The sequence below is a fragment of the Heterocephalus glaber genome, unplaced genomic scaffold, assembly GCF_053883595.1.
Source record: "Heterocephalus glaber isolate CG9 unplaced genomic scaffold, H.glaber_assembly_v1.0 deba00001452, whole genome shotgun sequence".
Lineage (NCBI taxonomy): Eukaryota > Metazoa > Chordata > Mammalia > Rodentia > Bathyergidae > Heterocephalus > Heterocephalus glaber.
The window spans coordinates 23,154,984-23,170,151 of record NW_028258302.1 but is presented as its reverse complement, the minus strand read 5'-3'; the positions used below and the strand labels follow the sequence as shown (position 1 = coordinate 23,170,151).

The 15,168-nt window shown below is 56.7% G+C and overlaps 1 protein-coding gene across 8 annotated transcripts in view; it reads left to right on the top strand.

Moving 5' to 3' along the window:
• Window positions 1-15,168, top strand: part of Arhgef10l (Rho guanine nucleotide exchange factor 10 like) — a 133,745-nt gene that overhangs the window by 95,576 nt on the left and 23,001 nt on the right. For all 8 annotated transcript variants that reach the window (XM_087215699.1, XM_087215701.1, XM_004850396.3 and 5 more), the window contains 5 exons: window positions 578-699; window positions 6,059-6,145; window positions 7,399-7,625; window positions 9,212-9,366; window positions 13,870-14,018. In XM_087215699.1, coding sequence (XP_087071825.1) covers window positions 578-699; window positions 6,059-6,145; window positions 7,399-7,625; window positions 9,212-9,366; window positions 13,870-14,018 — 740 coding nt within the window. The remainder of the gene's footprint in view (window positions 1-577; window positions 700-6,058; window positions 6,146-7,398; window positions 7,626-9,211; window positions 9,367-13,869; window positions 14,019-15,168) is intronic.

Here is a 15,168-nt window from a genome sequence, read left to right as displayed (position 1 = left end):
CAGGCATCTATGCTCCTACTAGGTTCCTGGGGACACAGGACTCCCTGGGCTTCAGGATAGCTTTGGGGGAGGCAGCAATTCTTCCTCATCCTCCTCCAGGTCAACGACAGCTGTGTCATCACAGTCAAGGTCATTCCATCCATCTGCTGGTCTGTGATCTGCTTCTCCATCTAGAGAGTAAATTCAAGGCACCAGGTTCTGGACTCTGAAACTATGTCCCCTCTGCTGTTTCACTTGTTCCTTGCAGTGACTGCAGGACAGGGGTATTTCATCATCCCTATCCTGTGGGTAGAGAAACTGAGGCTCAGAGAGTTGGGGTGATCTGTAAGGTTGCTTGACTCCAACCTTAGGTGTCCTGGATCCCACCCTAGGTCCATGCCAAGCCCTTGGTGTGAGGCTTGGTTTCATCTCCGATGGTAGGAGTGTGGGTCGGGAGTGACTGTCTGAGGCCATCTGGGTCACTATGGAGGTTGGGCCTCTGGGTGCTGTGGTGGCTGCCTGGGCTGGACGGCTGCTCTCTGCTGGGTTGGTCCCCAGACTCTGACCAGCTTCCCCTGTGCCCTTCCTCTTGCTGTAGGGGAGGAGAACCAGCCAGGCTGGCTGTGTCCGGATGAGGACAGGAAGAGCAAAGCCCCGTTCTGGTGCCCAATCCTGGCCTGCTGCGTCCCTGCCTTCTCTTCCCGGGCCCTCAGTCTGCAGGTGAGTGGACTCATGCAAAGGTGGCGGTGCCCCCGGGTCTGGGGAATTGGAGTTTCCAGTTGGTGCAAGTTCCAGTGCCAGCTTCTTGCTTGCTTGCTGACCCAATGGGTCAAGGCTTTCTCTGGCTCCTTGAGTTAGTTTCCCACCAAAATAATTGGGGAGGGCGATTTGAATGACCAGCATGGGTCACATGAACAGAAAATTCTGTTATTTTGAGGTGACAAGTAGCAATGATCTCATCTGCCAGTGGCCCGACTACAGAAGACACCACAGTGGCTGTGCCAGTCATTGTGGGTTGGACCCTTTACAGTGCTGCCAGGCTGGAGCTGGCTTTGGCACGGAGACCACCTTGTGCCTCTGTCTGCTAAGCACCCACTGTGCTCTGCTCTGGTGTTGTGCTGCCATTCTCTTGTCCTGATATTGAAAATAACTCTGGGTGTATGTTTTGGTCTCTGTTTCACAGATTAGGAAACGAAGGCTCAGACAGGTGACTTGATTTTCCAGATAGGAAAGCTCAGCCCCACTGGTCGTCTGTCCCTTATGTCCTGGCAGAGCTCACCTCCATCTGGAGCAGCTGTTGTCCATCGTCTCCCAAGCAGATGAGGACATCTCAGCTCTGGGGACGGGAGAGCGAGCATGGGACCCAGGCCAGATAAATAGTACCGGGAGACTTGCCGCTGGGTGTAGACTGGGGCTCTAAACAGCTGAAAGAAAGGCCCTTGAGATGTAAGTTTGTTCATTCGTTTATTCATTTGTCCATTCATAAATAACTTTTGAGCACCTACTGTGTGCTGGACCCTGGGAAAACAGTGGCAACTAAGACACAGAAGGTCACTGGTCCTGGGGATTTCAGTCTAGTGAGAGGGACAGATGATAACCCAGCCGACAAGAGGAACTGGGATAGAGTGATGTGCATGGTAAAGAATACAAATCAATGACGCAGACACAGACCACAGGGCCGGGAGCTTCCCAGAGGGTGGCATTTTATTGAGACCCAAATGGCAAGAAGGTCCCAGCCCAGGGAAGGCCCAGGGGAACAGTGCTCCAAGGAGACAGATCAATGTGCAGGCCACTGTCGCAGAAGTCGGGGAAGCCAGCATGGATTCCCTTGGTTGGCTGGGAGGTGTTGTAGTCAGTTTTCTGCTGCTGTAACAGAATGCTTGAGACCAAGTACCTTGCAAAGATTAGAAGTTGCTTTGACTCATGGTTCTGGAGTCTGGGAAATCTGGATTGTGGCACTGGGATTGAAAGAGGGGTGGAAGGCAGACAGGCAGGATGGGAGCCCACTTCTGTGATAAAGCCTTAATCCATTCACGAGGGGCAGAGCCTCATGGCCTATTTCTCTCTTAAAGATTCCATCTCTTAATACTGTGCCATCACAATGGCAATTAAACCTCAGTGAGAGCTTTGGAGGGGATGCTCACACCCTAGCAGTGGACAGTGAGGTCAGTGCGTGGACAAGCTAGACCATGGCAGCCTCACAAGCTTGGATTCCATTCTCAGAGCAGTAAAAAGCCCTGGATGCTTTGAGTCTGGACCGCAGTGTCTGATGTATAGGTCAATCCTGTGGCTCTTTTTGGCAATCGTGTGACAGCAAACTACGGACAAGAAAGGGCATGGGTGGCTGATGGGGGACAGGTCTTGAGAGTAGCGGGGGGGGCGGGCTGTGACACAGCGTCCAGGGTGGGACATGGAGGCCAGGGGTGGGGCCAGGAAAAGGCGAAGAAGCCGTCACTCCTGTACAGAATGGAAGCAGGTGCCCACGATCTCAGTGGTGAAGATAAGGAAGATTTTAATTATTTTAATACAATACTTGCAGCAAAAGCCAACTGGGCAGATGACAGGCTGCGGTTCAGCTGCTCTCTTTTGGTAAATGAAAGGCTTCGATTAAGATGAGGGGAATAAGTCAGATCATGCAGGAGCAGGGCAGATTTACCCTTATTCAAACTCTTAGTCACTGCTTTTCATGGAAGGTTTTTTTTTTGCCTTAATTTTGATTTTTAATAATTCCCTTGTGTTTTTTTGATGACAGTTTTTGGGCACCCCCTTGTATTTTACACCCAAGGCAAGGGTCCCTTCTCATCGCCTTGGTCCCCACCTTGATAGAGGCAGTGAGGGGGAAGGTAGGGTCATGCTGGGGACATGTTGGGATGAGACAGGCTGGACCCATGATACAAGATGCACAAAGGAGGGGTACCTGGGGCCCCTAGGGTGGAGGCCATATCCCAGGAGAGGGGATCATCAGGGTCGCCCCTGCCTGCAACTTGCCTGGGCTCAGTGCATCATGGAAGAGGCAGATCCTGGGTGAGCTCTGTGGTGGAGCGGGCTTGGGTCCTTGGGAATGCAGGCCACACCTGAGCCCTGACAGGTCAGCCCTGGGCAGTGGGGTCACAGACACTGCTGGTCTCAGGATCTCCTAGAAGGGCCCTACCCAGTGGGAGCCATCTGTCACCTCTAACCTGGGGACGAGGGCCACATATCTCCCCACTTGGAGCTCTCTGGGCTCAGGAACACATGGCCTCACAGCATCTTCATCCCTCCCCAGCCTCTGGCTGAGGGAACCAGCATGAATCTTCATGGTTAACGGGCCTGCAGGGCTCCCGGGGGACATAGTGAGCCTGCACTGCCCCTCTGTGGGTCCCCGAGATGCTGCTCCTGCTTTACTGCACCCACCTCCTACCCTGGGCCAGACAGATGTAGCCCATCAGCTCCGCACTGGCAGCCAGATGCATGAGAGCTTGGAGTGCCAGGGCCTTGTGCAATTACTGCAGGAACAGATGCAGGTGTGTGGGCTGCTGCCCGGCCTCCCTCCCACCCAGTGCCAGCTCCCAGGGGGCCCAGTGGAGCCAGCAGCTGAGCCTGTTTTTCCAGGGAAATCTTGTGTTGCCCCAGCCCCTTCCCAGTGTGGACAGAACCAGGCCCGTACCTCCCGGGTGAGGGTGTGTGTTGGATTCTGTCTGGCAGGGAATAGGGTGCCAGGATAGGAGGGGGAGCTGCAGGTGTCTTCTCAGTGCAGATGGATGCTGTGCCAATACCCAGCCATGCCAGGCCTCTGGAATTGGTTGTTGGGAGTGGAGAGAGCATCAGCAGGGAGCCCTGGTGAGACCCAGGGGAGAAAGGCACAAGCCCAGCCTCCATTGGCTGAGGTCAGTCTCAGGCCTGCCTGGGCACGGGGTGGCGAACATGGGGTTACTGTCCTCTTTGGGGTGCCTGAAGACCTGAGTGCTGTGGGGCACGGAGGGGACATAGCAGATCAGCAGAGGGTCTGTGGCCAGGCTGCTCAGGATCCAGCTCTGCAGTCCAGCAGCCTCTGTCCTGACCCTCACTGATCTCCTTTAGCCAAAACTGCCATTGGTTAGTGTCTTAGTCCATTTTCTGTTGTGATAACAAAGTACTTGAGGCTGGGTACTTTATAAAGAAGAGAGGTTGATTCAGCTCAGCCTTAGAGGCTGAAAATCCAAGATCAGGCAGCCTCTGATGAAGTCTTGGGGTGATGGCACTGTAACAGTGGGAGGGCTCATGGGAACCATCACATGGCCAGACAGGAAGCTGGGGAGATTCAGGGCCAGGCTGGCTCTTTCTGTAAGAGCTCACTCTTGGGAACTAAATGAAGTGCTCAAGAATGACATTAATCTCTCCCAAGGGTAATCTAACCACCTCCTTCTATGCCCCAGCTTTCAATGCCCCCCCCCGCCCCCGCCAACACAGCCAGCCTGGGGTCCAAGCTTCTGATACGGGATCTTTTGGGGGAGAACACAGTGAAATCATGTTCATGCCAGGACTGTGGGTACCCACCTTGCTAAAAGCAGTTGCTTATCTGTGGCACTGCTCTGATGATTAAATGGTTAGGGGAGTGAAGTGCTAGAACCCAGAGGATCCTCTATACGCTTTAGCAGCCACTGGGTGCCAGGTGCCCAGCTCTGTGCCCTCCCAGGGCCCTACTACTGTCCCAGTGAGATGTTGGAGTCCCCACTTTATACATGGGGGACTGGTTTGCTTGCAACCCTGAGCTGTGGCCCCTTAACTGCGGTTGGAGCCCAGACTAGCTGAATGCAAAGCCTGTTTGCTTCCTTACTCCTGCCTATACCCCCTCCTCTGCCCTGCTCAGGGTGCCCCCGCTCAGATTTCGGGAAGCCAGCTTCCTGGCACAAGCAAGCATGAGGTCTGGGGCCTTGCGCATTTAGGCCCATTTGTGTTTTTGCATCATCTTGGACCTGGCTCTCTTGGTTCCGCTGACATCAGGGCCCACTGGAGTTGCCATGGAAATGTCTGAGCCAGGCTGCAGTGGGCCTCCCTCCTCTGAGGAGAGGAGTGCCAGCCTGGTAGGAGGGCGGGCATTCTTCCCCTTTGTGGCCACCAATGAGCAAAACAGACAGGAAGCCCAGGAGGCCATGGCTGGGGAGCTTTCTTCTCAGAGTGTGGGGACCCATGTCCCCAGGTAGGCAGAAGTGGGACCCAGAGTGCTGAGGCTTCTGACCTGGTGCCTGGCTTCTACTGTAGTAGAGAGTAGTAGGAATGAAAAGTTTGAATTCTAGCCCTGCCTCTGCCACTAACTTGTAGTGTGGCCTTGAACCTGTAATGTCTTCCACTGAGCTTCAAGTTGGCTGCCTGCTAAACTAGGAGGCTGGGTGAGGTGACCTCTTTGGGCCTCTAGGCCATGGCCCTTGGAGATGTTAGACTCTCCCTTCGGAGCTGGGATGGCCAGGCCTGCAGCGCCAGCAGAGGGCAGCACTAGCCTGGAAAAGGCCCATGGCTGGTGCCTTCCTCCCTCCAGCACTCCAGCTGTGCACTGTCGTCACCCCGCTGTCCTGGCCAGAGACACAGACTGGCCAGGCCTGGCTCAGGGAGCAGAGGTCACCATTGTGGGGGATGGGGGAGCAGGTGCAGGGAGGGGCAAGCAGCTGTCAGTGACAGCTGGTGGCAGTTGGCACCCCCAGCCTCTGGGTGCCGCCTGCACAAGGCCCCCAGCCCTCTGGTCTTGGTGGCCTTCTCTTCAGAGAGGTCCTGGTATCAAGGTGTTGTTCTGGGAGGAATGCAGGGGCCTGAGGAGGGAACAGTGCAGGCTGGGTCCTGTCACTCATCTCCCCTGTGGCCCAGGACAGTCCCCTGCCCTCTGTGGATCTCATCTCCATTGGCAAAATAAGGGTGGGTGGGGCTTGATGGCTTTCAACAAACCTTATGCGGAACCCACCAGTCTCAGAGACCTGGGCTGACACAGAGCATCATTTGGGGCCCTTCTGGCCAGAAGGCTGATCACAAACTCGGTGGAAGGACGGACCTGGCCCCACCCTCAGGGATTCTCACTCAAGAGCTCATTGATGACTCAGCAACCCCTCCAGCACCCTCTCTATCTCCACAGCTTGGGGCCCTGGTCCACAGTCCTGTCAACTGTCCCTTGCTGGGCTTCTCGGCGGTCAGCACATCCCTTCCACAGGGCTACCTCTGGGTGAGTAGACCCTGCACCGAGCAGGGATTCTGGTGGCAGGACAGGAGCAGGGAGGGTGGCCCCTGGGAGGGGTGCTGGAGAAAGTGACCATCCCTGCCTGTTTGGTCACTGCCTGCTGAGCAGCTCCAGCCATTCAGGTTTTCCTGGGATCCACGGTGCCAGACACTGCTCAGAGGTGGGAGGTGCAACCCTCACCCGGGCGACTGAAGAGGACTTGGGTGTGTGGCCTTAGTGCCAGGGAGGAGGACAGGGAGCTGTGCAGAGGCTACTGCTGATCTGCAGAGATCCCAGCCACTGCCTGGTTCTCCCAAAAAGCTTCCCCCAGTTCAGATGAGCCCCTGACCCAACTTTTTGATGCAGAGTGTGCTCTTCCAGCATTAGCACCCCCCACCCATTCTCTGACTCCTTCTGCTTAGACCTGTATCCAGGGACTTGGGCAGTGAAACTCTGGCTTAACCCTCAGAGTTCATCCCAAATGTCTCCTGAAATTGGTTTTTTCCTCACTGTTTCCTCATTATCTGGCACATGGTTTATCTACCCATCTGTGCATGCATGCATGCATCCGCCCATCCAGCAACCTGTCCACCTACTTATTCATCCTCCTGTCCCCTCGTTTATCCATTCACCCATGCATCCAGCCATATATGTATCCACCCATGCATTGATGCATCCGTTTCTCCATCCATCCATCCATCCATCCATCCATCCATCCATCCTTCCATCCATCCATCTATCCGTCTGGCTGTCTATGCATCCATCCACACATCCATGTATCCATGCGTCTATCTCTCCATCCATCCATCCATCCATCTTTCATTAATCCTTTCATCCATGCATCCATCCATGCATCCATCCATCCAACAAATATACACTGAGTGCATGCCACATACCAGGTGTAAGGGTAAAACAGTGAATAAGACAGAGAAGGTCATTTTAAAGGGACGGAGTTACTAGTCACTAGACGTTGTTTGAAATGCCCCTATAGAGGAGGAACTAGAAAGCTGACTGGTGTCTTGTTTACATTAGCTCCCCATCTGATTTCCTTTAATCTTTGAAGCCAATTTGTAGCCATGCCGCTGGGGATGAGTGACCTTTGCCATCACAGGATGTGGGTAGGCAGGAGAGGAGATGCTCCTCTCAATATCTAACCCAGGGGCAGGGAGGGGTTTGGGATGTGTCCCTGGGAGGATAGGACTGAGCTCCACTCTGTTGCCATGGTTCCTGCCTGATGGCCTCTCTGGGTCTGTTCTCAGGTCGGGGGTGGACAGGAGGGCGCAGGGGGCCAGGTGGAGATCTTCTCTCTGAACCGGCCCTCGCCACGCACCGTCAAGTCCTTCCCACTGGCGGCCCCCGTGCTCTGCATGGAGTATATTCCGGAGCCAGAGGAGGACCCAGAGGGCAGACAGGAGAGCCGGGTGTCTGCTGACCCCTCTGCAGGGACGGTGCATCCCACCATCTGCCTCGGGCTCCAGGATGGCAGGTGAGGGTCAGACGGGTGGGCTGGGGGCTATCCCTAACCTTTACTGAGCTGCCTGCTACCCACCGGCATTTTTGTTCTTGGTGGGGTGTCATCAGAAAGATGGGGACCAGAATTAGCCAGTGTGGGAGCCACAGTATCGGGAGTCGCATGCACTCTCGCTTCCTGGCTCCCTCCCAGGTAGTACGGCACAGGGGTGCAACACTAGCTTTCCTGTCAGCCAGACCTGGCTTCAAATCTCAGCCCTCAGGCACACCACCTCAGTTTCTCATCTGTAAAGTGGGGATCAGAATCCCCCCATGCTGGGCCATTGGTAGAGTCTACCAAGACACAAGACATGTGACTCCTTCAATCACTTAACTGCCACTGAGTATGCACCAGCTATGGCCTGTGTTCCCCCTGCTGGGTGGGGTGGGGGTCCTAGGATGTTCACAGGTCAGGAGGTCCCTGCTGGTGGGCAGCTGGGGTGGGGGCTCCCCACCACAAGGTCTGGCCGGGCTGGTGAGTTAGCCCAACAGGGGTGCAGTAAGGAGGCTGAAGCCAGAGCTATGCCTGTGCAGGGTCAGTAGCTGACCTCCAGTAGTGTGGAGGGAGAAGGAGTAGCCAGCCTCCTTCATTAGGAGGTGCTTTTCATGTCTGTGCCTTATTCTCCCTCCCTGCATTTCTGCTCTTCAACCCTGATGCAGAGAGGGGAGATAGGGAAAGAGGGCATTTCCTGAGCACTTGCTATGTGCTGTGTCTCTGGGAGTGGGGAGCCCCTGGGGAGTCTCAGTGTGAAGTGGAGGCTGTCCCCGCTCCCTGTTTCCCACACAGGGAAATGCTGACCCCCACCCCCACCCCCCACCCCCGCACACCAAGCAGAACCAACTTGGAGTTGCTGTAAGCGCCATGAAGTTGGGCTGGGTCTGCAGCCAGGTACCCAGCCGGTGCCCAGCCACAGGAGGGACCTGGTGAACACCTTTTACTTTTTACGGAGATAAAACTCCCATCACTTAAAATTCACCACTTTAACCATTCTAAAGTGTGCAATGCAGTGGCTTCCAGTAACCACTCTCACATTCCAGAACATTCTCCTTGCTCCCCAAAGAAACCCCACAGCCATTTAGCAGGCCCCTCTGCCAGCCCTCCTCCAGAAGCCATGGATCTGCCTTCTGTCCCTGTGTGTTCATTCCTGGACTTGTCCTATAGCTGGTACCTATGCTCCATGGCCTTTTGTGCCTTGCTTCTTGTCACTCAGCAGCACACCTTCAAGTGCATCCACGTGTGGGCGCGGTGCTTTATTCTCTGGTGGATGTGAGACGGGCATCACAGCCCCATTTGTTGGCCAGAACTGAGGCTCAGAATTCCAGTGTAGTCAGCTGGGAGGCGGCACTTGAGGATTCGAACTTGGGTCTGTGTGGCTCCGAAACAATAGCTCTCAGCAGTGTTACGGGGCTGAGTCTGGATCCTGAGCTATCCTCATGATGGGGCCCAGGGAAGGTCCCATCCTCCACAGGCCTAAGCTCCTGCAGGGAGAAGCAGAGGTCTGGTCACAGCTGGGTGTGCAGGGTGCCCACTGAGTCTTGGCTGGCCTTGGCCTCTCTCCACAGCATCCTCCTCTATGGCAGCGTGGACACTGGCACCCAGTGCCTGGCATCGTGCCGGACACCAGGCCTGCAGCCTGTGCTCTGTCTGCGGCACAGCGCCTCCTATCTGCTTGCTGGCCTGCAGGACGGGACCCTTGCTGCCTACCCTCACAGCAGCGGTGAGAATGGGGTTGGGGGGGGTTCTGGGTGCTGAGGGTGCTGCACCCCAGGATCGATCAAGTGCTTAATGTGTGACCATCATTCTGTCTCACTGCACCTGGAGAGTCACCTCTGCTCTGGGGGCCGGGATGCTAAGGCCAAAGGGGACAGAGCTTGTGCCCAGCCCCACAAGAATTGTGGTCCCCAGGCCCTGCAGCTTGCTCAGTCCCTGGTTTGGTGACAAGGGCTGAGCGACCTGTGTGGCTGCCTCCAGGCCACCGAGAGGGGCTCAGTGAACCCACAGACTACACACCGGGAGTCTTCCCACCTCTGCACAGCCCTAATTGCTGCGTTACCACAGCCTGTTGCAGGGTTATAAATGGATATTTGCGCTGAGCTATATATTTTTTCTTTTGCCACTTGGCACTGTGTTGGTATTTTTAATTAGCTTTTGATAAGGCATTTATAGTTTTTAATTAAAGGGGGAAGAAGGAGGGAAAAATCCCTCTCACCGTCAGACAGAGCGTGCGTGTGAATGTAAATACAGGCAGGGAGGTAGGGAGGCTTAGGTGAGGGCCTCCAAGGGGAACTGCCTACCCTGCCGCAGGCTCTGACTCCTTGGTTTGGGCACTTGGGTGGGGAGATGGCGCAGCTGGGGTGGCTAAGTGCCACAGCAGTGGTTTAAACAGCACATTTATTGTCTCATGGTTCTGAGGCAGAAGCCCAAGATCAAGGTGTCTCTGGCTGTGCTCCCTCTGAGGCCCGCGGAAAGCATCTGTCCAAGGCTCTCCCAGGCTCTGGTTGTTCTCAGCTGTGGCAGCAAGCTGCAGACTTCCCATGGCATTGTCCCTGCGCACTGGCTTTGTGCCCAAATCTCCCCTTTTTATAAAGATGCCGATCATATTGGGTCAGGGGCCCGCCCTACCCCAGTAAGACCTCATCTGGACTAATGCCAGGACTATCTGCAAGGACGCTACTTCCAAATAAGGTTAAATTCTGCGGCACTGGGGGGTTAGGGCTTCAGTGTTACAGATTTTGGGGGGCACAATTCAATCCATAATGGGGTCTTCCTCCTAAGGACTAGCATTTAGCCCACCGTTGGAATTTGGAGTCTATCAGAACCAGAGAACCTCTGAAGACTGTCGGACCCCATGTCCTCATTTTCCTACTGGGAAGTGTCTGCCCAGAGCCCCATGACTAAGCTGAGACCCGAACCCAGGTGTCCTGCTTCCTAGGCCATGGACCTCTCCAGACAGGAGGGGCCTTGGGGTCCCAGCAGAGCAGGAGCCACGGGGTTGGAGGGGAGGCTGAGATGTCACACTGTCTGTCCTGCCTGCAAACATGTGCCACCAGATACTTACTGAGCACCTACTATGCACTGTGGATACCAGCAAAATGGCCATGCCTCCTGCTCTCGGGGAATTTAGGGAGGGGACAGAATTAGTCAAGCAGGAAGCATAAGATTGTATCTTGTTCTGGAGATTCCTGGGGAAGTATTGGGGTGTCCTGTGGGAGCCTGACTGCCCGGGCACAGGGTAGGCTGGATGGCGAGTGTCACTCCAAGGAGGCAGATTGTGGAGCTGAGAATTGAAGCAGTGACTGGCAAGGGTGAGTTGGGGGAGGGAAGCAGAGGGGATGACATGTGCAAAGGTTGGGGTGGGTGGTGGGGACCTGGGAGAGAGCTGTGGTGCAGGATGGGAGCAGAGGGGAGGTGGCACCAGGCAGGGGCTGATACAGACAGGGCTGGTCATGAGGACCTCGATTTGTCCCCATGACTGGACACGGTCCCCTTTGGTTGGCAGACACTTGAGCCCGGGGCCACCCCCCATGAGCACTGTCTGGTGCTCCCTTTGGTTGTGGCCTTGTCTTAGTGGCCCCGACCTGCAGTGTCCTCCAGAGGGGGCTGTGGCAGGGAGCAGGGCTCTTAGGACCTGCTGCAGGCACGGGGTGGGTGGAACTCCTCACTGTCCCTTCTGGGCTGTGCGTGGCTGGGTCTGGAGCCGGGGCCTGACCCATGACCAGCTATGAGGCTGGCACCAGCTTGGTCCTCTCCAGATTGACAGAGGCCCTTGGAACCCATCTCGGGTACCTGGGGGTGGCCAGGAGCATCTGGGGATGGGAATGACGAAGGCCTCGTGTCTCGATCTTGGAGCAGGTATTAGACCAGACATGGGCAGTGTTTGTGGGGACAGGTTTCCCATCCCGCCTGGGTTTGGTTGAGGCTGAGACTGGACGACACTGGCTTGTCTGGCCCACACTGCAGCATACTGGGGAAGGGTGAGCTGCATAGAAGGGCAGAACCCATCCCCCGACTCAGCCTCAGCCTGGAGACCCTGCTGGACAGCAGCTGCCACTCGGCCTGCGAGGACCCTGAGATGACCAGACCACCTCCAGCTGACAGTGGGGAGACTGAGGCCAAGGGCAGTGTGGCGGTGTCATCAGTCTGCTGCCCACAGGCACCTCAGCTTGTCTTCATTCATTCATTCATCAGTGCATGTAGAATGCCCATGAAGTGGGCACTGCACAGGGTGTGGGGACCCAGGGCTCTGTATTGGTCAGTGTGTGAATCGAGTCACGTGGCTCCCACCTCTGAGCTGGCACAGGAGCAGGGCGAGGCCTCAGGTGGGGTGCAGGGTGTTCCTGGGTGGTTTCAGGATCTCCCCTCAGGAGGCAGGTGACCTAAGCAGGTAGGTGAGGAATTGGCTGCCTGCTGCTGAGTCCCACTGAGGGAGATTGTGTCTGTGGCTCTGCTCTCAGCCTCAGTTTCCTCACCTGTGAAATGGGGATGTAGACAGCCCCACCCCATGGCATGGCTGTGAGGGTTTGATGTGTTTCTTCCTACGATGCGCTGCACCAGAGCCAGGCCCCTGGTCGCTGTCATCATACTGTTGCTATCTATTACTCACCGGGTCCCTCCCAGCCTCTATGACCTTCACTCTGTGTCCTGCCTCCTGGCACTGGCTGGATCTGGACCCCAAGGGAGACTTTTGTCCCCTGTGGGTGGGGAAGAGGAACGCCAGCCTCCTGAAGGTGCCTTTGTGAAACAGACGGGTCTTCCGCTCCCTTCGCCGGCTGTGTGAGCAGGTGCCAGCCGGATTCGGGCAGATGGGCTGCCAGGCAGGGGCGGGGTGTGGGCTTGGACTCTTGGCTGCTCACTCAGGGATGGAGGTAAGGGCGGAGGGTGGGGAAGAGGATGGAGCCCACAGGTGGGCAGAGCTGCCTGCCAGAGCTCACAGCCACCGCCTTAGACCATTAGCCTTGTGGCCTGAGGGCGGGCGAGAGCCTTAGAGGACAAAGCTCTGTCCCCTCCTGGTGGCAACAGGAGACAGGGTCCTGCAGGGGGAGGCTCTTGTTCAGGTGGCCCCGGGGCTGACTGGCGACTCCTGTCCGTGTCTCCTGACATCACCGTGTGCATTGGATACCCCAGTTTCTCTTGGCCCCTAGCTCTTACCTCAGGCGGCACTGACCTACTCTGTCCAGTGTGGATGGTGCCATAAGGTGGACCTCTCAGTTTTGGGGTCGGTGTTCCAGTGTCCCTGGAGGCTTGGAGGGGGCGCTCCCCGCCTCCATTTTAGCCACAGCAGCTGGAGCTCCTGCCTCAGCTACAAGTGCTGCTCACCTCGGGCCACTAGGGGGAGCACAAGGCCTTGCACTTCGTGGCTCTGGCATCCTGGTGGGGTCTGCGTCCCTGTGGAGCCGGCATCTTCTGGTTACCACTCCCTCCTCAACATGGTCTCAGCCACAGAGCCCTTTTGAAATCAGAGCAGCAGTGGGCCTGGTCCGAGGCCTCAGTCTGGAGGGGACCTGCTTCCTGCATGCTTGTGCTTGTGGCTGCAGGGAGAATCTGTATGTTTGGGGTGCCTGTTCCCCTACTTCTTAGCTGAGCTGGGCATCTACCAATTTAGAATGGGGCAGGAGTGCCACCTAGCTTGCCAGCTGGGAGGATGGGGAGAGTATGCGGCCTGGGCAGTGAGGGTGGGGAGTTTGCTTTGGCTCCCCCTCCACACCCTGGGTAGGGCAGCGGCTATGGAGAAAAAGCCAGCTCCATGCAACTGCCTGGTGCCAGGGAAGTGGTTCTCAGGTGAATTGCATGTCCCTGGCGGTGGGACGAGGCCTTGCTCGGGGCCAGGCCAGGCCCTCAGTCTCCAGGACCGCAGACTGGGCCTGATTGGCTCTCCAGCCGCTGCCTCCTGTACCTGGGGTGGTGGCATCGCTGGAAGGGAGGTGATCTTGGTCAAGTCCACGGAGTGTCAGTGCTGTCTTCCCAGCACCTGGCAGTGGAGTAGGTGCTTACTGAGTATGTGTGTGATGAATAGAGAGAAAGCGAGAGAGGGAGGGAGGGGAGGACTCGCAAGGTGGGGCTGGAGGTGATGGGAACGGCCACCAGCAACTGGATCGAGGCAGAGGCCACATGGGGGAGAGGGGCCCCCACTCCTGGCCTGGGTTCCCGAGGACTTAAGAGCCCAAATCCCTGAGCTGCTTGCTACCCCTGTTGCTGACCTTCGTCCTCCTTGTCCCTCCAGGAGGAGTCCCGTGGGACCTGGAGAGCCTGCCTATGTGCCTGACCGTGGGGCCAGGGCCTGTTCGAACCCTGCTCAGCCTGGAGGATGCTGTGTGGGCGAGCTGCGGGCCACGGGTCACCGTCCTGGACGGCACCACCTTGCAGACTCAGGTACTGACCCCGTCCTGGACTGAGAGCCGGCTCCCAGGCTCTGCTGGCCCTGTGCCGTGGCTGCAGGTGACGCACAGCACTGCCCACCTCACCTCACCCACCCCACCTTGCATCCTGGCCAGCTGGCATGAGCCTCCAGTGTGGCTCCCGAGTGATATTTTGGTGACGCTTGCTGTTGCTTGATTTGTTTGGGTTTCCCATTTGGTGTGAGGTGCCACCAGGCTTGGGGTACAGCTCTCCGGTGTGGTTCCCTTTGAGGGGCCGTGCAGCTATAAATCAGCTATTCAACAGTCACTCAGGAAGAGTAGGCAGAATGAGGGGCTGTCAGGTCTCAGATGACACAAGCCTCATTTGACAGATGTGGAAACTGAGGCAGGGGGGTGCCATGGAGGAGCTCTAGGCCAGGAGATTGAGTCTCAGGGCTGTGGTCCACACTGTCTTTGGCCTGGAGCCTGCCTCAGTGAAGTGCAGCAGTCCACCTCTGGGGCTGGGTGTATCAGGGCCTCGGCTCCAGTCCTGCACGTGTCAGCCGGGGCCTTGGTTTGGCCCCAAGGGAGGAGGAGTTAGTGGCCCTTCCCCGGTCCTTTGGCTTCCTGTGCTAGTCAGGGAACTACAGGGTGCCTGTGTGGTTATACATAGCCAGGAGGCAATTTACCATAAGGAATTGGTGTCCATAGAGGCTCAGCCATCCTCCCAAGCTGGGGACCTGCAGAGCTGGGTGTCATTCAGTCAGGGCTGAGGACCAGAGGAGCCTATGCTGTGCATGTAGGAGAGCTGTGCTTCCATCTGATTCCAAAGGCAAGAGAGACCCAACATCCCGGCTCACAGGCAGACAGGGAGAGGAAGCAAAGCCTCCCGGCACAACCTTCTTGTTTTGGTCAGGCCTGCCCTGGGTCAGGGGAGGCCTGCCCACCCTGGGGAGGGCATCTGTGTAATTAACCCTGAGGTTCAGATGTTCATCTCATCCTAGAATCATGTTTGGGCAAATATCCAGGGACCTCGTGGCCCAGTCAGTGCATGAAATCAGCCCTCCCACGGAATGAGGAGCTTTAGGGCCAGGCAGTGCCAGCGAGAGGAAACGCTTGGTCGGTGGCTCTTCCTGGTGCTAGAGGGACAGCGGGAGGAGCACAGCTGCTCAGAGCTGTGATCT